The 26,144-nt window shown below is 42.4% G+C and overlaps 1 protein-coding gene across 10 annotated transcripts in view; it reads right to left on the bottom strand.

Annotated features, from left to right (window-relative positions):
* Positions 1-26,144, bottom strand: part of add3a (adducin 3 (gamma) a) — a 103,619-nt gene that overhangs the window by 35,083 nt on the left and 42,392 nt on the right. For 8 of the 10 annotated variants that reach the window (XM_034598695.1, XM_034598666.1, XM_034598656.1 and 5 more), the window contains one exon: positions 2,037-2,274. In XM_034598695.1, coding sequence (XP_034454586.1) covers positions 2,037-2,231 — 195 coding nt within the window. In that variant the 5' untranslated portion in view covers positions 2,232-2,274. Of the gene's footprint in view, positions 1-2,036; positions 2,275-7,439; positions 7,813-26,144 lie in introns of those variants that run through there. The other 2 variants (XM_034598648.1, XM_034598723.1) reach the window with 1 other exon arrangement.

The raw sequence follows: 26,144 nt of genomic DNA, 5'->3' as shown, positions 1-26,144 counted from the left end.
GAATGTACACAAACGCACACACGCAACAGGCTGCACATGCTGCTGTGGCAGCGTGTGGGATTGGGCAGGGAGATGTTTGGCGGTTCCGTCTTTGTCTGTTGCGAACCGAAACTGTGGTCGTTTGGACTGCGATTTTGGTTTCGGTTCGAGAATCATTCAAGCCCTAATAAATGTCACTGCTGACTCTAAAACCATCAAAGTGTTTTTGTCACTTCAACGTAAATCAACCTGAAAATGCATACGGACAAATACAGACAGAGACACACGCTGTATCTAGAAACGTAAGATACCATTGTTAACAGTGAGAAGCACTCCCTCAGTCAAGAGACCAGCCCTGTGCCAACAGTGCAGAGTAAATACTAAGTAAGTGGAGTGGGAGGGCTTGTTGTAAAATATCCACACATGGTGACGCAACTGCTCAGAGGACACAAGCAAGAAAACAGCAAGACAGGAAAGAGCTGTGTTGACATTACGTACGCCATGACTTTGTCTCGGACTATGATTACCACAGTTGCACAGTTTTGTGCTGACTGCCAGATCAGGATGAAATGCATTTAGGTGGTAGCTGGAAACAAATTGATCCAGAAGTAAAACATCTATAGGGTACATGATGAGTTTTTTTTTTAAGTCTGATATTGTCGTGTACAGTCTGATGTTCAAGTGTTGCTTTAGCTCGGCCTCTCTCTGAGCTTCTCCCGGTTATAATCACAACCTTTGCACTACATTCGGATCCTTGCAGAAGTTGCAGCCATCAACAAACCTACAGGACACAATATCCCCTTGTTTTGTACAATACCTCAAGTGCCTAAACAGTAAGTATGTGTCGCCCCAGCGGACCTGTAACTGTACCTTCAAAACTTCTATCAGGCTTGGCTAGCGAAGCAACAGTAATTCTCAAGAATTCAGACCTCCGGGCAAAGAAAATCAAACAACAACAGTACTTGTGTTGGCTGAAATTTGCCCCATGCTCGCAGAGTTATTTACTTCAGCAAAACCTGACTGAGCATGGGAACCGCTGGCCTGGAGGGCACTCGGAGAGCACCGGCAGTACGCCTGAGCCAGGGCGCGGCAGCTGGTGGTTATATCAGGATGTTAGCGGGGGGCTGACTACTGAGTTTCTGTGGCTAGTGTCACAACATCAACACAAACACACAAGCACGTGTGATGCACTCACTGCTGTGGCTTTTTTAGAAATCACTTGATTGGCGAATAATAACTGTCAGAAAGAGAAAACGGGAAGTGATTTCACAAATTGTTTGTCGGTAAGGTGAAAAGTTCTCCATCAGGTCTTGTGTAATCTTGATAGTGTTCCTCTTAAACTTCTTTTGCAAAAGTATCAGGCACTTTTGAATAATTAATCAGTTAATCCTGCTCAGAACTGTGGGAATCTAGTGCCAACTCCAGCATGTATTCAGTGACAGTTGTGGAACACCCAGGCTAAGATGCCAGGTCTATCACAGGGACAAAGAATTATAAACAGACACATTTAAGCCATTAAACCCACTAACACTTGCTAAACTTCTGACAGCAATGGGAATAGCTTCAATCTGCATTCACTTCCAGGTCAAATGACTAATCAGCAAACACAGGTTTTAATTGGCTCCGGCTCCTATCAGCAAAGATGGAAACAAGACGTCCGGGTGAACGCGTTAATTTGGCAAAACAACGAGGTTAGGGAGCACCTCAGTTGTCGGTGCTTTCATGACGTCGAACATGACGCCCAAGAGGAAAAAAACAGAGACGCAAACTTCTCTACTGCAATGTACCACAACAGCAAAGGGAGAGGAGTTAATCGCCTTTTTAGCTGGTTTACCCACTTTAAAAAAACCTAATTAACCACAAAATGTATCTGTGATCAACATTCTGTAAGGAGAACCATCTTTGATCAGTCCCATCAAACTCTCAGGACCATTGACCGTATAAAGAGCTGGACGACACAACAGCTCAACAAAGGTAATCAGTGTACAACTCTGTATACAGGTCTAAATGAATATTCTCTGGCCTGTGCATAGTCTCTTTTCTGTCTTTTCACTTACGGGGCTCTGTAGTATCTGTGTGACACGTTTCTTCTGCTCCAGAACGTTGAAGTCCTGCCGCAGGTCGGGCGACATGTTCCTGGCCCTGATGTATTCGGGATCATTGACGTTGACCCGGTCAAAGTAGCGCTCCTTGGTCCCTCCGCCAGGCGGAGGAGGAGTGGTCACCACCCCCTGATGGCTGTCCGCACTCATGCCTGCTTCACCTCGCTCACTCACTCAATGGCTCTGACTCTACCTGAGGAGAAAGAAAGCAGGGAGGTGTACATGTTAGAACATCAATCATTTCATTTGAAAGAGGAAAAAGGTTGGTATCGACCATTTAAAAAAAACTTGTGCTCAGATGTTTCCCAGCACAAGGAGTGTTGAGAACAACACAGAACGGCATGGACAAGGATTCAAACTTACAGCTAATAAAGCAGCGACCAAGATGCAAAACAGATTTGCTTGTAGAGGCAAAATGCTAAATGCTATTTCTGCCTTATTTCAACTTAAGTATCTTCACTGACGAACACATCCCCCAAAAAAAGATTTGGTCACTGGTTGTAACAAAAGTAAAGAAGGCCTGCATTTGTAGTCTACTGACAAATAAGGAAAAGGATATTAGTTTCATTAGTGGACATGATGGAGGTGCTGTGCTTTGGTTTGATTTGCTTTTGGTTTACAGTTTGGCTCCATATGCACATTGCGTCACTCTGTATACACCCACAACTGCACACAGGCATTAGCCAGGTCACTGTGACACACCTCCCAACAAAGTGGAGGAGAATGACAGGAGGTTTTGTTTGGAACATGCAGGCCTTGACTGGTGAGCTGGTTTACTCCCACTGTTCATTCTCAGGTCAGCTGGCAGAGCAACAAGCATTTCCCCGGACGCAGATTGTTACAGTAAAATCAAGGATCGTGACCGACCCTCTGAACGCCTTGTTGTCCTGCCAAGGGACACAGCCAATAAATAAAGGAAGGAAATACATAAAGTTGATTATGTTTTTTGAAAGACTCGGGAGGGAAAAAAAGAAACGTGAGGCTAAATAAATTTAAGAGGAATCTGACAATGAAGCACACACGAACAACACAAACTGGGAAACACTATTTTTCTTTTCAGGGGATAAAGACCATAACAACCTCCGCCAGGAAAGGTTCTGTTTTCATCTGCAAACAAACACATGATACAAGCACTTCTCCTCCTATGTGAAGAAACACAGATTGATTCACAGGGGGAGAAAGACAGAACATATAAAAATGTATTTTTCAGGATTCTTTGCAGTGCGGCTAAAGTTGTGGTAGTGGACCATAAGCTGGTGATGTATTAGGGAGAGGCGGGACTTATGGGATCTCCACCAGATGGTGTCTCTTAGAGGAATGAGAGAGAGAGAGAGAGAGAGAGAGAGAGAGAGAGAGAGAGAGAGAGATCATTTAAGAAAAAGGGATCCCCGTGGCTTTCAGTAGTCATATGACAGGAGGCGGCTTGAAAAATGTTGGGGTTACTCCGCCAGAATCGGCCCCTTCTCTCCTTTTAACCTTCACTGCTGTTTACTTGGTGTGGTGGGAAACAGGGGGCGGGAGCGGTGATTCGGTTTGACACATGCTGCTAAGCTACTCATTCAGGTCAAATGGCACTCAGAAAGATGGCGGAGATTAGTGGAGCGACACACCGATAAGTGAATAGAGGAGACATCCTCAGACCAAACAAACAGACAGTTTAAAGAAATCCTTCTTAGTGGGTGAACCCGGGCATGAGGAATTTTGGTTTTTTTTCTGTTCACGTGTTCCTGTGGAATAAAACCACTTTGTTGAGACTTGATATGTACAGTATTGCTACAGTAGTAAATATGTAAAAAACAACATTCAACACTTACTATTACAAATGGCTCATTTTTTTAATATAGAGTCAAACATTCAGACCTTAGTTTTACTCATATATACGACCACTGTTGCTTCCTCGGGTGTTTAGTGCCTTGCTCAGAGTTCAGTGGTAGTTCAGTGTATTCATCGATCACTTTTCACAACTATATTTTCCCCATTTCCAGTGGGAATTTGAACTGCCGACCCTCCTGCAACCCCTCTTTGTGTTTGTATTCTTAAGATGTTGCAAGACACAGAAATAGTTACAAATTTGATAAGAAATGCAACCCTATGTAAAACGTATTTTAAAATGCAAAAGTATTCATTCAAACTACCAGCGCTTTGTCTATGGTGTTATCTGGAAACAGGAAGCCTCTCCTTCTCGACCTGATCCCTCTACTAAAGCTGTGATTTATATTGTGGAAATGAATAAAAGCCGCATGAAAAAACCTCTTTAATTGAAGGCAGCTGGGCAGCAAAGAGTTATGTAACCTGATATTGACTCCGTCCTCCTGCGCCTCTGTGCTATTCTGCTTTGTTTTTTTTCTCGACCATAGTCACTGTAATTGGAAGTTGTATCGAGATAAACTGAGGGCAGAATGCATTATTCAAAAAGAAGGCAGACATGTGGCTGCACTAACTCGATGATCCGGGGCCAGAATCTTTAAAGTAAATGAAAGTTGGAGCATCAAATCTAAAATGCATCTAAGAATGTGCGACTGACAGTTTGAGCTCGTGCCTGAAATTTTGTGTATGAGTGGAATTCTGCATGGCCAGCTGTAGCCTCACCAAAATACAGTAACACCCCCCCGCCCGCACCAAACCCAGCCTCTCAGTTCACCGCCCAATCACTGCTCTGTCACAAGACACACAACTCTAGCAGTCCCCAGCATGAGCCCCCCCCCTCTGTCTCTGTCAATAGATCATTGTCCCCGTCCTGAAACCTCCTGGCCTGGTCTCATCCAGAGGGGTCGACGGTTGGGAGGTATGAGAGGGTGAGGGGGGGTGTGGGTTGGTAGTTGTGTGGGTGTGTGTTTGTGTGCATGTCAGAGAGCACACGACTAATCTGAGTAAGAATGGAATCCAATCCTCATATTACAGTATCAATGTTTACAATTCAATTTTCATGCGTGATGGCAGATGTGTGCTTGTGATTCGTTTAAAACACTTCTTGAATGAAACAAATAAAAAATCCACAACAACTCCAGAAGTTTGAGTTCAGCGGCCAAACCCGGAAACTTGCAACACCACTGCCCTGTAGAGATGTGGCATTGGAGGACTGTGCTGTGCTGTGATTGATTTAAGAGCCGTTATTCTGTGGCAGATAGACGAGGAGGGCTGTGTTTTAGCGAGACTGCAACCGCAGCCCGAGGCAAGGTGACCGTGACCTTTCACCCTGTGACCTTTACTGACCCTCCCTCCCTACCTCCCTCCCTCCCTCCACCTCACCCGTGTTTGGCAGCTCTGCAGATATAAGCCGCCTTCATGTGTGGGGAGGCTGTCCATGAACACTTTCTCAACTATAAACAGTTATTTAAAGAGCGTCATAAAACCAATCACTGCTGTAAACCAAAGAGCGCTAACGTGTTTTTGGTTACTAGGAGTAACTGAGGAATAGTGTGAGTCACGGACACTAAACCTCCATCGAGTCTGGACTTAAACTCCAGGCAAAAACAGGCCGTTACTGCATGAGTGGTACAGATTTATAAAATACAGCGTAGGATTCCTAATGTTTTATATATTTTAATTATTGGTGAATCTGTCAAATGCTTTCTCAAGTAATTCAAACTATAGATAATTCATTATTTGGTCTACAAAATGTCAGAAAATAGAGATTCCATTTGCTAAAGCCCAATGTGATATCTTCAACCTACAGATCAATAGTCTTAAATATTTAATTCACTGTCACATAAAATTAAGAAAGGCAGCACAGCTCACAATTAAGATGCTAGAAAGAGAAAAAGGTTAAAGATTTTTGTTTGAAAAAGAAACTAAATAATCAACAATTGAAAAAGATGTTAATTTAATTTCTGTAAATCAATCAATTGATTAATAAACTCATGAACTGAGCCCTACAATATACAAAAAATGATTTTTTAAATATAAATATGCACTATCAAGTACTTGTAATTGTGTAGTGACATAAACATGCGTGTTTTAGAAATTTAGGTAAAAAAATCAGTGAAGCAACACTGCTGCTTTCTAGTCTCTCACATTTCACGCGTTAGTTTCCCTCCTTCATCTCCGTTCTGTGTGTTTTATCCCAGAGACTGAGAGTGATCCCCCATAGGGCCTCAGTCGTCCTCTGACATTTGGAGCTGGATTAGAGCCAGCGACTCAGGCAGCACACAACTCTCTATCTTCCTCTGATGACAGGCGGCTAATCTGGAAGCCAATCACTGTTAATTTGTCAGCCGCTGCATCTCTCTGTGCGGTGCCGTCTTTCTGGCTTCCTACATCTCTCTCCGACTCGCCCTTTCTGACATTGTTTGTCACTGTTCTTTCAATTGCATGCAGTAGATTACATATTAACTTAGTGGAAAGGTACAACAAACACAGTTTATCAACAGGCAGCAGACACCAACACTCAGCCACACGGTCAACCCTCATACCGTCATCTGGCCTGGGGGCAGCTTCAAAGCATGCATGCTTGACTCTCCACGAGCTGCCACCACTAAAAATAGGCAAACAGCCTTTTGGGTTGTGTTTCAACCCGACGGCAACAATACCAGGAAAGAATCTGTATATGTGCTAATTATATCCATACACACAGTAAATGGCAGAGTGAGCACACGCGCACAAAACCACACACTGGGACCTGCGGTGTTAACCCTGTGAGAGCAACTCGCACATGCAGACACACACACAAACAGAGGAGCAGGTGTGTACGTGTCTAAACACGACTGCATGATAGACCTAGCAGTGAAACTGGAGCCACATGCTCAGCAGCCTACAGATCATCCAGCGGCTTTACTATGAGATGAGGAAGACTTCTCCTCCTGCGCCCTAACAACGTGCCGGCTCCGCAGCCCGTGTTTTGTCTGATTGACACATGGAAACATCTGACTGTAGTTTGCGGTGTTTCTTTATTGTGCAACTCTTTTGTCAGTAGCAGCAGCTGCTTCTTATGCAGGTTAGAGGACACACAAAAAATCTTATCTGGATTTTCTTTTTTGCAGACAATCACCCAAAGGAATGTCTTGTATCTCCACATGCCTTCAGTGCCCAGTGTTGCACACATCAGAGTTAATAGCCAGAGCTAATCTTCTCTGGTGCTCACACTCACTGCACTGTTACTGCCAAGCGTGTTTATAGTGCAGGAGTGTGTACTCGCCTGTGTGAGTGCCCAGGCGGCTGCACTAACTTGGAATTCCCCTAAAACTACAAGTCAATTTTATGGATGGCAATCTGTAGGCAACATATAATAAACCGAAATGAATGGGATTAAAATACTAGAAGGTCTGAGAACCGGAGGGATCAAATTCCCAAACAACATTCCAAATGTCCAACCAGGTAATGACACAAGAGAACAAGAGAATAAGCCCGAGCCCAACCAACCTTGTGTTTCCTCCTCGGTCAGTGAATGGGAGAGCACAGGCAGTGGTAGTAGGCGGCTGAGGCAAAACACATGTCTCTATTTCCCTCTGCTGCTCGCCGTCTGCGCTCAAAATTCCAACACTGAGTCCCAGAGAGAAGACGAGAGAGTCAAAGAGAAAGAGCGGGACAGAAAGTGAGAGGCAGGCAGCGATCACAGGGAACCAGTCGGTCCACTTGTCCCTCCAGGTTGTTCCAGCAGAGAGCAGATTCGCTCGGATTCCTGCCGGCCCCTCTCCACGTCTGTACCGGTGTTCATCAGTGAGAGAAGAATCAACAGCTGTGAGTGTATATGTGAGGGGATGTGTGTGTGTGTGTGCGTTCAGAGAATGAGGGTGTGTGTTTGTGTGGTAAAGAAGCTAAAGGGACCACGTGATGCAGGCTTAATCCCCCGCCCACTGGCTAGAAGCACACACACACACACACGCACACGCACACACAGAATGATTCATGCAAACACACATGCACACACACACTCACACAGGCTGCTGGACCAATCAGAGCTCCGGCTCACACACACTAATCACCCCTCCTCCTCCTCCCTGCCTACTCCCGCTCTCTTTCTCTCTCGCTCTGTCTGGTCTACTCGTCTTTTTTTCCTCATCTCTCTTTTTCCTCTGATCCATTCACTTTCTGCTCTCTCTCCCACATTCCACAACCCTCTCTTTTTCTTCTCTTTATGCCTTTCTTTCACACACCCCTCGCCACCCCCTCCGGGGCGACTGTACTAAAGGTCAGTGTTTAGGAGTTTGTCTCACTTATGAGCCGCACAACCTGCCCACACAGCCACTCCGGCTGCTGTGGATCAACGTAACCTGTCGCTGCGTTGAACTGAAACACCAGATGCCATAAAAAGTCAGGAGGACCCTGTCGGAACGACTTTAAAATGGAAACGTCACAATTTAATGATCCCAGGTCACATCCCAGGTCAGAGGTCGGGGTCGGTCCCCAGAACAGCTGCTGGCAGTGTCTTGCCTGGAGGAGAATTCAGTTTGTTTTTGTTTAAACTGCATCCGTAAACTACAATAGTGAATTATTACCCAGCCCAACTGACTATAGGACTAATCCAAGACATGCTGCCACATGCTGTAAAGTAGACCTTTGATTCTTTTACCGGCCCAAAAGCAACTGCAGAGAGATTTTTGTCGAAACGGAGTGAAAACAGAAACCTTGGTCTTTTGAGGACAGGATGGACAGTGAAGACAAGGTCCTTTGACGATTATCTGAACCCAGCCCGCGGAGACCAACCTGAGCCACAGACCAAGGAACCACCGCAGTAACACCACATATTTTCTCTTGTAAAATTAAGCTGCACAATGTCAAACACCTGTCAGCCAAGCCTGAAGTGACACTGCTTGATTTTCACTGCATCATACTTCACCTGGATTGTTCTGCAAATTTACATGTGGATCTCATTCACTTACCTAAGCTGCTTTGAGACATGCACTAACTCTGGATGTTTTCCTGAGATTTTCTGGAGGGGCTGCATGTGAGAATGCAAATGTCCCAAGTCAGTTGACATCAAGACATTTTCCAGCCCCCCCCCCCCCAAGTCAAGTTTATTTAAAAATACCCACGTGAGAATAGAGCAGAAAAATTTCACAGCCGACAAGTGTGTGTGTTGATGCCGTTTCTAAAGCCTGACGGACGCAAAACTGGAGAAATACAAATATGTAAAGATGAAAAAGTAGTTTCATACACGTAGTACACGCCGACAATGACACCAACTTAGAAAGAGGACAAGATTCGAGAGGTTTTGGCGATAAGGGCAGACACTAAAATAATCAAACAAGTTGCAGGGACTGCAGAGACTTGTCAGACACAGGGTCTGCCCAGGCCAAACCCCTTATCTGAACACTCTGGAAATGTTGCAGTGGTTGTAAAAATGTCTGACCCCGACTATCAGCATTCTTAGTTTATGAAAGGCAAACTCTGAAAAATGTCCAGAGTTCATGTCTGAAAACGGCTTACGTCATAGTCATTTATATTACACTTGATTTAAGCCTGAGAACAAGCTGCACATAGGTTGGATGTATATAGGTTTGAAGTCAGCTACAATTGGTTCTACTTTTATAAGAATAATTTAATAAAAACTCCTAAATATAAAAATAAAGGTACTCTCTTCATGCAGCAGTCAGTGCTGGAATGTGACCTGCTTTCTCTCTTAACGACGTTACTTATTAACTTTGAACTGTCTTTTAAATCTGTGTCACAATATTACTTTGGCACTGAACTTATATTGTAAAATATAACTTTTTAATTTATCTAAGAGGAGCCGCAGATTTTCGTGCCAAAGGATTTTGCCTCCGAGCTCCCAGGTAATGAACCTGTTGGTGTTTACTGTCAGCACCTGATAGCTTAGATAATAAGGAGCTTTCATTTAGGCTCCCGCAAGAGAAACTGTAAAAACACTGCGACGCCAGACGCCTTCGGATGATCTGTGCTGATGCTGAACTTCGGCCAACATTAAACTTTAGCCCTGCACTGGTTTGAGAAATCAGACTCTGAATTTTCTCCTTCCGCTTCTACGACTGTGCAAAGGCAGATTTCATGCAAAAACACAAGGTGGTGAGAGTTTTGGCAGGCAAGTGGGGAACATAAATGTGCTGATTGTACGTCACGATGGATTAAATTGGTGGTGAGAGAATGATTAAGCAAAGATTAATGGCCGCACACAGCATGAATTCATGTTTAGGTGTGTGTGTGTGTGTGTGTGTGTGTGTGTGTGTGTGTGTGTGTGTGTGTGTGTGTGTGTGTGTGTGTGTGTGTATGTATCTGAGCCAACGGTGAAAATGAGAGGGACTGAGTTACTGACAGTTAACAGCTCAGAGGTGAATCTGCACAACTTTGCAAAACCTTAGGTGCAGATTACAATACTAAAGTTTTTAATGGTTTAAACAAAATAAAATAAGAAATTTATTGTGTTTTTAAAACTCTTTTTTCAGGATAATAAATGTACTTAAACTCTAAGGACACAAACCCTCTACCCTCACAGACTTAATTGACTTCAGTTGATAAGTGATTGAGTGTGACAGGCAGCAAAAGCTTGAAGTGGTATGAATAGGACTGGGACAGCACACTGCGCCATGTTACATAAGTTTGGGGCTTTTTATTGTAAGTTGTTTACTTTCTTCACAGCCAAGTTGCTCGAGGGACTGACTGCCTGATATCACCATGTTCCTGGTTCAAGTCTTACAGAGAGGACGGGAGGTTATCTAAAAAAAATGTGCTTACTCTTTTTGGATAATCATTATGCAAAGATAGAAAAAAAAGTAGTAACACCAACTTTGACTATGACTTTTGGGTAAGTCCCATTGGCAAAGTCTGCAAAATGCAGACTTATAAAGTGTGTTTAAGGTGCTCAGAAAGTCTGCGTGGGAACCCTGTTGCAATTTACGACTGGAACGCACCTCAAAGCCTGGGAGTCCTTGAGAGTTGACAGTGGGACTGAGCCTATTTCACTATAAAGATACTAAATGTTATTTACTGTTGTTTGCTGTGTAAATGTCTTGTTCAGTGTCTTCACCAGAATGCAATGGCAGATCACATACATCAATGAAGAGACCTTTTCAAGAAAGAGTCATGTGCTGTATCACCCACTCATTCACTATACTGCACAGTATAGCGATAACTATATAGAGCACTACATAGTGAGCTCATCGGGAAAAGAAAAAATGCTTTTGAATGCTACTCGATGCATTTTCTCTGAGCCAGTAATGACGACCTTGTTGCAGGATTGTGACATAGAACAAAAAGGATAAGGTATAAAACATGTTGAATGGTCATCTTTAAATGTAGAAACAAACGTTGTGCTGTGATGTGCTGCTCTGCTTCCATTTACATTGAAACGACAGGTCCTGCCTCCCTCGCTCCTCTCGTCTCTCTGCCACGAGCACAATGCATGATGGTATACATTGCTCAGTTAGCGACCATCGGTTGTACACTACTTTTCATGATGCATTGTGGGTAACAATGAGTGCACTATATAGGGTATAAACTTCACTAAACATTCTGACAGCACTACAAAATGGTAAACTCATCTAGATAGTGATTAGTGAGTGATTTGGGAAACAGCCCCTGTCACACTAACACACAAACCCATGGTGATATACATTTCGCAGACATGATCTGGGAGCTGCTGGCGACGATTCCTCTAAGTGGTATCAGATGCATGTGGAGGAAATAAGTGGAGTGATCGCTCAGGGGGCTGCAGCTGGTTTGTTCCAACAAACAGGAACTACCATCCTGCTGTCGCCACATGACTTACTGTCTTCACCCACAAACTGAGCCCTCTGCACAAATTCAGAATAATAGGAAATGCTTGCACTCTATGAAATTTCATTACAAGCAAAAGCTTATAGAGCACACTCCTGTATGAAGTAGCTGGAGGGGGCTGTTACCGATTGAGCATGGTCTGCAGTATAATGTCTTAAAGAGAATATTATTCCTCACCAGTGCTCCAGATATGCAGAGACTGGTGGTGAGCACTGTGGAACAGAAATACACACGCGATGGAGTCTGCAGATTTTCAGTGCCACCTAATGCTGACGGAGCAGATCTTGCTCATTAGTTTCTCAAGATGCAGATACGCCGTTGCAGTGTCAATTGATTTCGATCAAATCTGCCAATTACACTGTAGGACACGGACAACTTTGTGCATCACTACACTTTACACAATACAGTGGAATGCAGCTTACAAAGTTTTTATCAGTATTTTTTCTTTTTTATTTGGTTATACCTAATGTGTGGTAATAAACATTGAAACTGGTCATGTTATTGTTACTTAAACAGCAACAGGGAACACATTTCTAAATGCTGCAATATTTTATATGTTTTAAACTATTTTCACTCTTGCAATGGACTGAGGTAATTTAATATATTTATCATGTTGGAAAACTGTAATCGGTTTCTGTTAACATAAAACATATATCTGTTCAAATTAATGACAAAATGTAAACATACTTTTAGAGATTTCTGGGAAAATCACATCCGACAAAAACAGCTAATGTTTATTTTAAGAAGTTGTTTTGCTCCTTCAATGTGCCCGTTTAATATGTTCCAGACTTAGTTATACATTGATGTTGGTTCATAACTCAGCACTTTATGTCAAACTCCTGGACACACTCAAACAAACCTGCATAGTACTGAATGCACAGACTACAGCCACAGGTTATATGTGTTAATTTATCAAAAAAAGTGCATCTCTTGTGATTTGGATTTTACACTCTGCCATAATGTAATGTCAATAATATTTCAATTGTTTGTTTGAAAGCGGTTACAAGCTGTCTAAGCACAGGGAGGGCTAAAGCACAGGGAACCCATCGAACTGAGACATTTGGTCTCAGGACAGTGTCCAGGCAGCTGCGTCTCACTGGTTGATAACAGCAGGCTTGTCTCTTAACAACAGGTAATCATGAGCCTGTGGAAACCTAAATTACTGTTATTGCTCTAAGTTGACTTATGTGACATATAAGAGACAAAGATAGACTAAACCCAGACAGACGAGTGCGTGCTTGATACTCTACTGTCTCCATGCAACCGTTATTGAGTCTGATGATTGATAAGTCCTTTGCACACCACAGTGCTCTTAAGTAAGCCCATATTTCTGTGGAAGTCAGCCCCTCCTTGACCCCGATGATAAGCTGCGGACAAAAGAAAAAACCCAAAAGAGAGGAAGACCTGAGCGTCAGCTGGGCTGAACGTACGCTGGTATCCATTTACTGCCAAAGCCCTGCTATCAGCGTTCTGTCAGCGTTTCCCACCAAGCGGCGAGCGGTAACAGGAGAAGAGCGAGGGGGCACGTTCACTGATGCTAACTGTTCAGGAATGTTCAAACACTTGAGCTCAATAATGGGAATTCTGAGCTTTCTCCCCAAGTACAGAAATTCGAGAGAAAAAAACTGACCGACAAGCGTGGGGACCCCACAGTGGGAAATGGACAGATGTGGTAATTCTTAAGAAAATAAAACTTGTTCGGTTAATGGCTGTGAGGCAGAACCTTCGACATCTAAGAAGTATTTTTTTTTCACTAAGTTGTTTTGACTAGTCTTACTTCAAACACCATTTTCCCGCATGACGCAGAGTTCAAGTTGATCCCTGGAGGATGGTATAAAGTCACATCCTGGCCTCAAAAATAACCCTGTGAAACAGCTTGTCAATTTATACATAACATCCTCGACATCATGAGTCGAACCTGCAGGAGACATTTAGGATAGAGCGACTTCAACTGGTTTTCACCAATGGTTCCAGACAGTCATGGCCCCAGTCCATGAAGTGTCCCAGTCGTCAAAGACAGTGAGCAAGCAATCAGGAGCTGAAAACTAATCTGATTACTTTTCATCTAAAGGATATGAATAATTTCCATCATTGGGTGATGCTTATTTTAACCTATAACAATAAAACCAGTAAAGACATGACAATGCCAACATACAGCATGTGGCTCTGACTTTAACAGCATGTCTTCATTGAAAGACCACGTGTCATTGCTCTCACCACTTTAAAAGAACAGATATGCTCCTATTTTACTTAATACAGCCCACACAGGCTGTCTGACAGCTTGTGTGTAACCGCAACTAGCAGCATATTTTTAAGCTTCAAACCTTTTTTGACACATGCTACAGTGATCATGTATTGGTCTATATGGGTGATCCAAGATCTGTCCAAAGGCTGTACAATTTCGAAGGCTCCTTCAAATGCAAAAACAAATATGTCCATCCATTCCTGAGCAATGAAGGGTCCAGCAGGTAGCTCCACCTTGGGCCACCCTAACCCAGGATTAATCGAGAACTGTTGATGGTGTTAACCAGCTAGCTATGCGGGTGACTGAGCATAAGTACGTGCAGCCACTCAAAGTAGATAATGATGCAGTGGTAAGAGTGGGACGAGCTGTTGATGTAAATAGGAAATCCTCCATCGATCAGACTCTAGCTTTTTCGGATGCCACATCTTGGTAGACGGTTTTCGTGTTAATGAGTAACAGAGAAATAGAGGAAAAGCAAACAATAAGGTTCACAGGTTCTTGTTGAGTTCTAGTTATCAGCCTTTATGACTGCCATTGTAGTGGGTGTTGCGATGCGGGAAGATCAGGCCATCATCATTTTTTAACCCTGCAGGGGCTGAAAAAGATATCCCATCACCTGGTGTACAGATGCAAACACACACATACGTGCACACACCCACTGAGTATAGCACTGTCACTCCACAGTTTATCCGGCTCTTAACAGCCTGTCTAGTTTTACGCTTGTATGGGAGTGATCCTAAGTATCCACTAATCCGTGTTTGAGAGCAAATGTTTAACGCATTGAGACGCGTTCAGATTCACTTCCTGGAACGCTCACCGGGAAAAATGCTGTCACTGTCTGAGCAGCCGTCTTACTTAGCAAACACACACACCATTAAAGGGAGGTACTCGAGTGTGACCAGGGGAAGTCTGACTCAAGCCTCAGGTAGAGAGATAACAAAAAAAATCCAGCAAGTAACAGCGTCCTTGATGTGTGTGCGCGCATTTGTGTGTTTTCACTGAGTTGTTGTTAATACTTCATTTCCTCCTGATGGAGCAGATGAAACGAGGCATGGCGAGGACAATGGGAAGTCACCGCCCACCAGTTACCTGGGTCAAGTGTGCTATTCCAGGTCAAGTTGAACAACGGCTGACGACCACTTCTGTGACAAATTGCTTAGGAGACACAGAGTTTCCCTGCAGGAAATTTAGAACATAAACAGGAACTTTTCCCTCATCTCCAAGTGCTCATAATTAAAACTATGACAAAACAGCTAATAATAATGATTTCATCTTTAATTTTTTTTAAGTGACGTTATGATGCTCGTATTTTCTATCTTGTTAAAAAAAAAGGTCATCAAATAGATTGAGACAGTTAAAATTTTCAGTAAGTTGAATTATTTTGTTTCCTGTCAAAACTGTACTGTGAAAGAATCAATGAAGTTCAATAATTTGATTCATAATGTTGGCAAAGCGTGTAAGTACAAGTTCATTCAGGCGCTCAACAATGCATTTATCTGTGCTGTATATTGTATGTGGAGGCCCTGGACTCTTTCTAAGCGCCATCACTCCCACAGCATATCAGATAACCTCATACACACTTGCATGCACCTTTCCCACTCCCTGTTCACAATAGAAAACCACACACACACCTTGAGTCAACACAACAAGAGGACAAAAGTGGATAATAGCATCACCCCCTCTGGATGTAAAAACTGGTTTTTATACATTTATTTTCAGTCAGATTTCCTGTTGATACTTTGATAGTTTGAGTTTAACTTTATAACAATTTTATATTAGTATGAAAAACAGAAAGGAGAACACAAAAAAGAGAGATATTTCCAGAGGTAGCTCTCCTACATTTCCTTTAGTCCTTGGTTGACTTTCTGTTGTCAGATTTTGAAGGAGCCATTGGGACCAAATTGAACACATCAACATGTCAAAAGACATTTCCTGTGACCGTTCAGCCCAGAATGACCAGACACATTGGAGCCAAAACTGTAAATGAGTGTGGCACATTTGGCGTTTGATCGAATGAGAACCAAGTCTATCACAAATTCCACACAGTGCATGACTACTCACTGAAACAAGGACATGAAAGCCAAAGTACTGCGATGCACACAAACCTTCACGAAACAAAAAAGTGCTTTGTAGCTCCACATCTAGGCCAATTCCTCTGAATCAAAGCCGTGAAGGGAAGAGATTGTCCACTTTTATCTGTTGCACTGAAAGTTACTGTTCGTGGAGCATGAAAGAACCCAGTCACCTTCAAGGGGAATATGTGTGCTTGCATGTGTCGCATGTGACGCTTCTTTCAGACAGGCACTGAAGTCCTGACATTTACCTGAAAATATCTGGAGGGGCTGTAGGAGAGAACTCAAATGTCCAAGCAGGTTGCTGCGGACATTAGGTTAGAACTGCTATACACTGTTGTTTGATTCCCACTAATAAGAAGTGGTTCTACGTTTTTCTGCAATAAACATATTACAATCGTCAGATGAGAACATTGAAAACATTCCGTTGTCCATACGCCAAATATAAAAAAATATATAGCTTGCAGCTGGTTAGCTTAGCTTTGGACTTTGTACTTAAACAAACTATACAAAAACTGTCACTGACCGTTTGCAGTAATGTCACCAGGACAAGGTAAATTATTATTTAACATTTAGGTTAATTGGGGCTGCTCAGTTAAGTCTTTCCGAAGGATCACACAATAAACCCATGTGAAATACAGGAATAAAGGCTGCCACTGACACACACACACACACACACACACACACACACACACACACACACACACACACACACACACACACACACACACACACACACACACACACACACACACACACACACAGTTGGCTGCTAATCACCCTGTAATTATAGCAGGCAATGACAGAGCCACAGACAGAGCTTAACAGGCTCCTGTTGCTTCAACCACGCAAACAAAAACAATCCATTTCCAAGTGTTGCAGCTGCAAACTGCTACCGTATGTCATCTCGTCCAGACACTGGGCTTTTCAGTCGGGCAGCAGTTAAACAGCAGAGCGCCCTAAGCGGCTCCATGGCTACACAACACAAGGTCGTTTTACAGACCTGTGCTGAATTAGCGTTGGGCTGAATTACTTGTCAAAGCTCTTATTGAGATCAATGCCTGATTGAGGGAGACGGAGAAAAACATGTTGATTCTTGCTGCCGTTACTAAGCCCCGATGGTTCCTGTTAACAAAAACCCTTCATGATACTAGTTTGAGATTCAAATCACTGCAGGTCTCTGTACACCAAGCCTCAGCTCCAGGTTCGGCCCTACTGGCCTCTGATGAACTGGATTCACATCAGCGGTATCACCATGCTAACTCTGTAAATACAATTTTTCACGCTGGTCAGCTTTAGACTTGCACGTCTTCTCCCTTGCAAACTTACATTAGGTTTGGATTATGCTTGATGAGAGCTACTTCAAGCTACGCGTTGTCTGAGCATGTTGGAAGCGTTTACAGTTGTTTCCAAACAGTCACAGTCTAAGGTGGAGTGATAGCTTTGGAAGGGAGATGTGATTTTTTTTTTTAAGTTTTTTTTTAAAAAGCCATGTATGACTAATTTATCAGATATGTTAAAGAAATCACTATTTAGCTTTCATGAACCAAAACTGCAGTTTCCCTTTGGTTGTAATAAAGTTTGTACAGAAGAAACTTTAACAACTTATATACAACTTTTTATATTTATAGCAGTAGCTCATACAGACTCTGCAGTAGAGCACAATAATCCACTGCTGTCCTGGATTTACACAAAATGGACAAGCTATTTTTTTAATGGTCGTCTCAGGGGCAAATACTTTGTCCCTATTCCAGTGACAGCTGATAGTCATATGGGAATGAAAAGTTTAATTTTGCATTTTGAGGAATAAATCAATATGAAGAATTATGAAGAATGATAAAAGAAACTTTGTCTTTAATGCCACAACAACTACTGCATTTTAAAGCAAGGGTGTTGCACCATAAAGCTCAGAGGCAAATTTCGCAGGAAAATGGTTTCTATAACAATCCCTCCATAACAATCTGAGCGTCTGTCTGCACCAGTGTGAACACACACTTTGCCTGAACTGACATGTGGGAACAAACAGGCAAATTACCCATCCAGCACAAGGGGATTTCTGTGCTACTCTGCTGGAGTTGATACATGTTGGTTGAAATCCCTGACTTGATGCAACAACCCTTCAGAAGGGACTGGCTAAAGAAATAACCAAGTCAGTTGTTATTCATTTTTTATTCATACAGATTTACTTAAATATTAAGATTTAGTTGGATTTTGAGTCAAACTTATAAAGCTGCATATAAATGGACCAGTGGTCATGTGAATCCATATGTAACTGATTTACTTTTCTGTGCTTTGAACAGTTATGCAACTGACAACAAACAAGACGACTGCAGCAGCAGCAGCAATGATCTATCATCTCAAGCATGCACTGAGGCAATGTCCCTGGATGTGGCCTTTTTGCAGTAACTATCGCCTTTTCATTGAAAGCCACAGTCACAAGGCAAATCAATAATTGGGCTTTTAATAACTGTGTACGTTTTTTGCTTTGGGGGAGAGTACTTCTTCGAGAAATCTCTGGGAAATGAAGCAGAAATTCCCCCGCTAAGAGAGAACGACATTCTTTATCTCACAGAAAAGATCTCTTAGCGCCGACTTGAATCTCCGCTGTAATAAATACACACAATAGCTGGGCTGTGCTCCACGTTTTCACACTATACGGGATTAGCAGCTGAGAAACGTCAAGTGTTTGACCCCGGGTGATGAGGTGGGAGTAGCAACAGTTTTGTAACAACATGAAACGCTGAAATACAGCACAAGCGCTATGTGAAGAGCTGTCAAGTTCAAGGGCTCTTGGTCAGTTCACTAACTTTCTTTCCATTTTTCGAGACATGAGACACAATTCCATTGAAATAAATCTAATTCTACATTTATACACTATAAGAAATCAAATTATGAAGCTGTCACACATTGTTCTTGTTGTCAAGTGGCGTTGTACTACTGCTGACTGGTGAAGGGGCGTCGGCTAGAGGGCTGGCGTGTGTTTGGGGACTATCCATTACACAATCCTGAGGAAGCAGACGGATTCGATATGTTGGGGTCTGTGTGTGGATGAGGTCATTATGCATGAGGAGAACTGTGGTCCTATCACACAAGCGCAAACACACACAGAGGAGCATGAGCACATTAACAGTCACACACTCACTGGTTTCTATGGCAACTCCAAACAAACAGTCCGAGCATGTGGTGACCCCACCCCGGGAGAAAAAAACAGCGAAACCAAGACACCGAGACAAAAACAGAAATAAAAGAACAGAAAAGGACATTAGGAGGATTCTGCAGCACCACATGCTTCATTTTATGCATGCTCATAGCTGAGACATTAAGTAAAAGATCACAAGCATCGAAAAAAAAATGTTACCATATGGAAGTGTTTACCCCTCCACATAAAGATCATGAACCTTTAGCTTAACCATGCATTCATATTATATCATTCTTAAAGATAAAAGCTCCACGGCTTAGACTTGCTTGTTCAGTCACTTGGAAAGACTTGATTTCACAAGAAGGCAGAGGAATTGTGAAATAACCTCATCCCCCGAGCATCTCATGGGCCTCTTTCAACACTCAGTTTAGAGCCTGAATACACAACGACCACACATCAACCAGTGCCCCCGCCAAAAAGGCCTTTTAAATCACCTTAGAGCTCCAGAAACCAAAAGAAACAAACCAACAATAGACGTGCAGCTTGTATCAAAGTCAGGGTCGATTATTGAGGCTTAGCAACTTCCAAGTTCAGTCGAGGCTGAAGACGCCCACATCCGCACATGAAAAGGACCCTGGCATTTAGATGTTTTGTTGGTTGAAGAAAAGTCTGAACGATTGGCATTTTCCCTTGTGTTTTGCAAGTCTATTCTGTCTAGGAAATTGATACTTTTAACAAATAGGTATTTAAGGAATTATGTTACTACTACTAAATATTGTATTCTTCCCATTTAGTTAAGTTCCTGCCAACAACTGTTGCTTACATTGATGAACTGTCTATTTTGTGATAGCACTAAATGGGCAAACTAGCATCTTAAGAGCCACTGAAACTCGACTAAATGCACTTGCGTAGTTAAAGGATGAAGCTGTGGATTCCTTGCCGTACTTATTGTCAACAAATCCTACAAAAAGACCAAAACCAACCATCTTTGAGTCTGTCTCATAATACTTTCTGACGTCTGTATTCCCCCTCTCATCCCCCAGACTACTGAAAATGTGCACAGTCTCTTTGATGGGTCATGAATAATGTACTGATATTATATAAGCTCTGCACCATAGTTTTGAGCAAACTTCACTCAAACAGGCATAAATGGTGCATCTGTTGGGGACTATTTTTCAGCCGTAGCTTAATCCACAATCGGCAGTCCATGGTATTCATGGTACTAGGATGGTGGGGCCTGTCATATTATCCATATTCAGTTCTGTGACATGTCAGAGAGTACAACAATGTGATTTGTACCGCTGATGTATTTTTAAAGTAGCACAACAGTCATAAGATTGATTCTTCCTCTTCTTGATGAAAAGAAGCCAAAAGAAAATTCAAATCCAAAAACAGCAGTGAAACCGATTATTGACCAATCAAAATGAAGATTTAGCTGATTAGTTAACGAAGCAAAAACTGGCTTAAGAATCTTAGACATTTAGGATATGAGGGGATAAAAATCATACAAAAGCAAAATACTGAGTTGTTTTCAAGTTCCAAGAGCTGCTCATTGGGCAAGACTTTCTGGACTAGAGCCAGCTGTGGATCAAATGGGTGGTCGCCAAAGACTGGAACTCATCCAGGGGTGCTTTGATGAGTTGTTGCTTTATTTGAAAGGACATCTCAGCATGTCTCTACCACAACAGGAAAGGAAACAAGCAGAGTTCTTCTCAGAGAGTTACTGAGTCACTGAGCTGTGCTTTGACCCCTGGTATCACATCTGACCGTTCAATGGCAGGCTGTCAGGACAGAGTGAAAAGAGAGCCGCCAGAGTGTGTGTGTGTGTGTCCGGGACTGCCGAGCACAAGCCTTGAGGGTTGTGACACAAATCCATACAAAGCAATCATCATGGAAAGGAAAGTGGCAGCAACCAATGATGTTGACATCCAGAAGGTCTGCCATCTAGCTGCATAGGCCCCTGGGGTTCTCTCTTTCCTTGTCAACTATTCACCCACTGACCATCGCTGTCAGGGAGAGTCCAACAAACATGACTGAATTTAAGTGAATCTAAACCACTGACCTTTTCTGAATGGGCCAAATGTGTTGCACTTGCTGTATTGTAGTTGTTACTACAGCCAACACAGTTTAATGACCTAACCTTAACTGCACTTAGAGCATGGAACAATGGAACACCACTACAGCTAAAGCAGGATTTCTAGCATGTATTAAGTACTCAGAAGAAAAGTCTTGTTAAACTGACTTCTAGCTTTGTAAGTCCACTCCCCAAAGTCATCTTGGAACACACATAGTCTGCATGAGGCCAGCACATAACAATTAGTAGTGACCTAAATGCCTTAAGCATTACCATTTTCATCAATGTCGGAATCAGGGTTCAAATGTTGTGTTTTAAATTATTATACATACATAACCACAATAACCCCAATAGCCCACAAAATAAGATTCTTCATTATGCATCAATATTATTATTACCAGCATGGGCACAGTCCTAAAAGTGATTATTGTGCAGAGGCACTTTGGGAAACCGGGACCTCAACATGTGTTCAGAAGTCCTGGTGCAATTTAGGCTCCATTTCACCCATTTGTGGTCTATGTAATGAATTCTATTCATCTGTTTTAATCGCTGTCTCCTTATCACTGTTATTTTCTGACTGTACAAATGTGTGTGAAGGAAGGACAAGCTTCCTGTCAGGATGTGGGGTCCAGCAGTGGGACAGTGGCATATCGCCAGAGGTCAGAACTTTTGTCTTAAATCTAGTGTGCCAAAGTTGTGTGTGCGTGTGCGTGTGCGTGTGCGTGCGTGCGTGCGATGGGTGCATTAAAGTGCAATCGCCCATGTCCTAAATTGCTCTGACCATTGGCTGATTATACTTTGGTTGTTTCATCAACTTTGGGAAATTCTTTGTTAACATCAAAGACATTTCAAACTCGTGCTCTATTTGTTTTTTTCATTCATGGACATAGAAACAGCAGAGCTCCAGATGAACCCGAACGAGGCCAATTATCACCATCTCTCCTGCAGGTCCCGAAATATAAAAGCTTCAAACGGTGGAAAGAGGTAACTGAGGAGGTTGCATTCTATTGTTAAAGGGATATGGTGCCATTAAAAGCCATGGGTAATTTAAGATGTCTGATCTGTCCGTGTCTTAGCCCGTTTTAAATTCTGCAAGAAGAAAGATTGCAGTTCAGATTGTAGATGGTGATAACATATTGAGCAACTCAGTGTCTGTGGCTGTCGGGTGTATGGGGAAAAATTGCAATGTTCCCGCTATCACATGTTGTCCAAAGCAGATTCATGCTTTCATTGGCACAATCGTACTTGTAAGCCATTGACAGAAGACAAATGAGCACAGCCAATGCTTTCCCATTTTAGAGGAATTGAATTGGAGACTGAATTGGGGTGCTAAACGTACCTCACATGCTTCCTCTAGGTAATAGATGCTATAAATTGGTACAATGTCAAGAGACCAAACTTCTTTCTTTATAATTCTGTAAATAAATTCATCTTCATTACCAGCTGTCCAGATGTGGATGAGTGATTTGTGTGAACATGTACATGTGCCAGCATGTCCAGCTGTTTCCTCACACATCCTTCACATTCACACTCACACACCAGATACAAACACTAACTACCATCCTTCCTGATCAGGAAGAGCTTAAAGGATATCCAAAGAGAAGCAGCGTATTATTGTGGCAACGTATTGTTCCTGACCAGCAGTGTGTCGTATGACTCACAGTCACCAATGAGACCTAGTGATGCAATCAGGAAGGACAACTTTGAGGCATGGCTGAACCAAGTGACAACTGCAACAGCTGAGTGCTGAATTAAATGTGCTCAAAACTTCTGTTCCTCATACAAGTTTCTAGGTGAAACTCCAAATTCCTCTTCAGTTTCATATGCAGTGATAGTCTAAGACAATTGATTTTGGAAGATTTTATATTGATGTAGCTTTGGGACATGTCTGCTCACCTCTAAACTGCCAGGGGGGGTTAAAAAAAACAACTGTTAACTCAAATCCAAGCTATCAAATCCCCCGTTGGACTTTAAGGCCCTAACCTTGAACTGCATAACAAGCTGGGTTTGAGTCTGGTGATGGATCTTTGTTGCATCATCTCTTCATCTTCAGTCATAATTTGATACCATGCATCAAATGTCGATGGAGCTTTGGTGTAGCATTCAGGAGCTTCACACTATTTTTCTTACAGAAGAAAAATACAGTTTGACAGTTTATTTTCATTTTCAGGCTACAGGACATGTTCCAGCTCTGAACTTGTACAAAGCACATCAGTGGTAACTCATGGTGTTCACCTGACTTGTCTCTGACACCTTCTAGCTCTTTAATCTACTTGGCATGTTGACAGGCGGATATTTAGATTCTCCAGTTGACCATCAAACATGTCGGGTCCCACAAAGCATCTAGTGACAGATATCTCAAAGCCACTGTAGAAAGGGAGGCCTTTAAAAAGGTAGAATAAGAGCAACGCAGGCAAAGAAAGGATTACACAACTGATGGAGGATCATAAAGCACTAGGGATTATCTTTTCAACTTTCAGGCTTAGAAGTCTGATCTTTTTCCCGCTGGGATAAAGATTACTCAGATGTTAATTCAAGAAAAACTCCTCCAGGCTAATGGTTACTAGGAACTTGTACAGCTTGTCCCTGTGCATCATTGTCAACTCAAATTGGCTCAGCTCAGTTGTCTGAGAATTTCTCATTTCTAAAACTGAGATGAATCAAGAGACAAACACATTTTATAGAGACAAAAGTCCACCTGGGTCAAACTTAGACTTGTGCAGTGGATTTACAATGAATACCACTGAAGGAACAGTTCAAATTTGCATATCACCAATGTTGGTAACATGTACCTGGGGTTTTAGTGTTAAGATAATCGTCTGCTCAGCGCTGACAGTGGAAGCAATCACTTCCTATGGTTAAAGGCCTAGCTACTTCAATGTACGATTTAAAGTACTGTGTGGTACTGTGACTTTAAGTACTGTGAATTAAAGATAACATACCCATACTTCCTCTGAATGGGCACATTTTAAACTAAGGTAGCTAAAAACTTCACCATCATGGTTCATCTTGGCTGGTTCTTACTGCCTCCCCTATATATATTCAATAACTGTTTCGCAGATCTATTTAGTCTGAACCTGGGGAATGATGGTTGGATTCACTGTTTCTGACAATTCACCCGTTGGATGAGACATTTCACACACTGATGCCTTTACAGTTCAAGCTGGAACTCTTGATACAAATATGTATAATCTTTTTCCTTGACCTCTTCAAGGAAAATCAAGGAAAAACCTTGAATGGAATGCCTTATCTCCTGGACTACACATTGACGAAAACCCTTTGACGGATTGATGATTCAAATATATTTACCAACTTCAGCACACGGGGATGATATTTCCAGCTTGTCTTTACGAACCCAAGATGAACCTTGGAGTGGAAATGTGTTCATATTTTTAAATATCCTCATGAAACCAGATGACAACCTCAGTAAACTTTTGGACATGTGTTTCCAAGTAATAGTTTTAATTTACAATACCCTGCTGTTATTTTAAACATCCCAGCTTCACGTCATTGGTATTAAGGAATGCAGCTGACCCAAGGCACTGATGTCATGTCTCATGTTGTGTCAGCTTTGCAGACATGCATTCTAATAACTTAAACTGGAATTGGACACTTGAATCTATGTCAAAGGCCACTACCTTTTGGGAGGGTACATTGACCCAGGAGGTAAATGTAAGGTCTCGTGTTAGGTCTCAATTAGCCACCAATTTGTTGGTGAGGCAGGTAAATGCCAGGGATCCCCCCCCAAGCGTCCACGTTGTAGTGTCACTTTCAATTAGAAATGATCAAACGCAGGGAAATGCAGAGAAAAAGAAAGAAAAAGGGGGAATAAGAGAGATGGAAATGGAGAATGACCTCACTGAAGGCCTGTTGCCGCAATCTCTGTCTCCTGGTTTACGATGAGGGGAGTATCAGTAACAAGAAAGATCACTTTGATACATTTTTCAGCTGCGCAAGGCGATACCACAACTATGCAGCATGAAATTCCACAACTCCCTTTTTTCTCCCTCAGGCTCTCCATCCTCCAAAGCTGACAGCACCATTTTCATCCCTCCTTCCCTTCCCCCTGAGGTGTCCTTACAATCTCCTCATCCATTATCTCTGGTTATTAGAGATGGATATGACAGAAAATTGGGGACAGAGTGGGAAGCACAACACAGCAGTTGGCCTGACTGTAGATAATCAAGCAACTATAACGTCAGATGGTAGATGGGGTCACTAGATACAAGGAAATGGAGACTTAAAATCTTTGAACTTGAGGCGGTGACAGAGGTATCTGATGGAACACTGTGAGGCCCCTTCCTCTGGCTACAGAGGTTGTCTTGGCAAACCCTCATACAGACCAGGCGGTTTGGTTTTTGTCAGCGACACACACACTCATACAGAAAAAAGTGTTCTCCCTGGGTTAACATCCCACACCAATATTCCATTAAAGTCGTACCTTCTGTTTAACCAATCAAATAAAAACGCCCACCATCTCAGCAAGACGTCCATGGGTCTGGTGTTCAAAAAGAAGCATGAAGGGATCTTTCCACATTTAAAATGAAGGCAAGGAGGAATTATGAGTAGTTGGTGGGCGATGTGCAGCATGCCTGTGAATTTCACATGGAGGAACTAACGTGAACGGCCAACAATGCTGGATGGCTTCAACAGTCTGATTGTCCAGTTAGTAGCGTCTGTGCGTCTTAAAAAATAATTCAATATCTTAGTTTACTGCAACAGTAACAAGCAAAATATTTTGAACACAATTAGAAAAGTTACAAATTTCATCATGTAACAAATTTTACAGTTGAAATTGTATTTCAAATGGTTGCGATCTCTGTGATTTTAAGGCTCTTTAAAGCCATAAGCACATTATCTTACG

Source organism: Hippoglossus hippoglossus, chromosome 1 (assembly GCF_009819705.1).
Source record: "Hippoglossus hippoglossus isolate fHipHip1 chromosome 1, fHipHip1.pri, whole genome shotgun sequence".
NCBI lineage: Eukaryota > Metazoa > Chordata > Actinopteri > Pleuronectiformes > Pleuronectidae > Hippoglossus > Hippoglossus hippoglossus.
The sequence above is the reverse complement of the archived record's forward strand: the minus strand, read 5'-3'. Positions and strand labels throughout refer to the sequence as shown.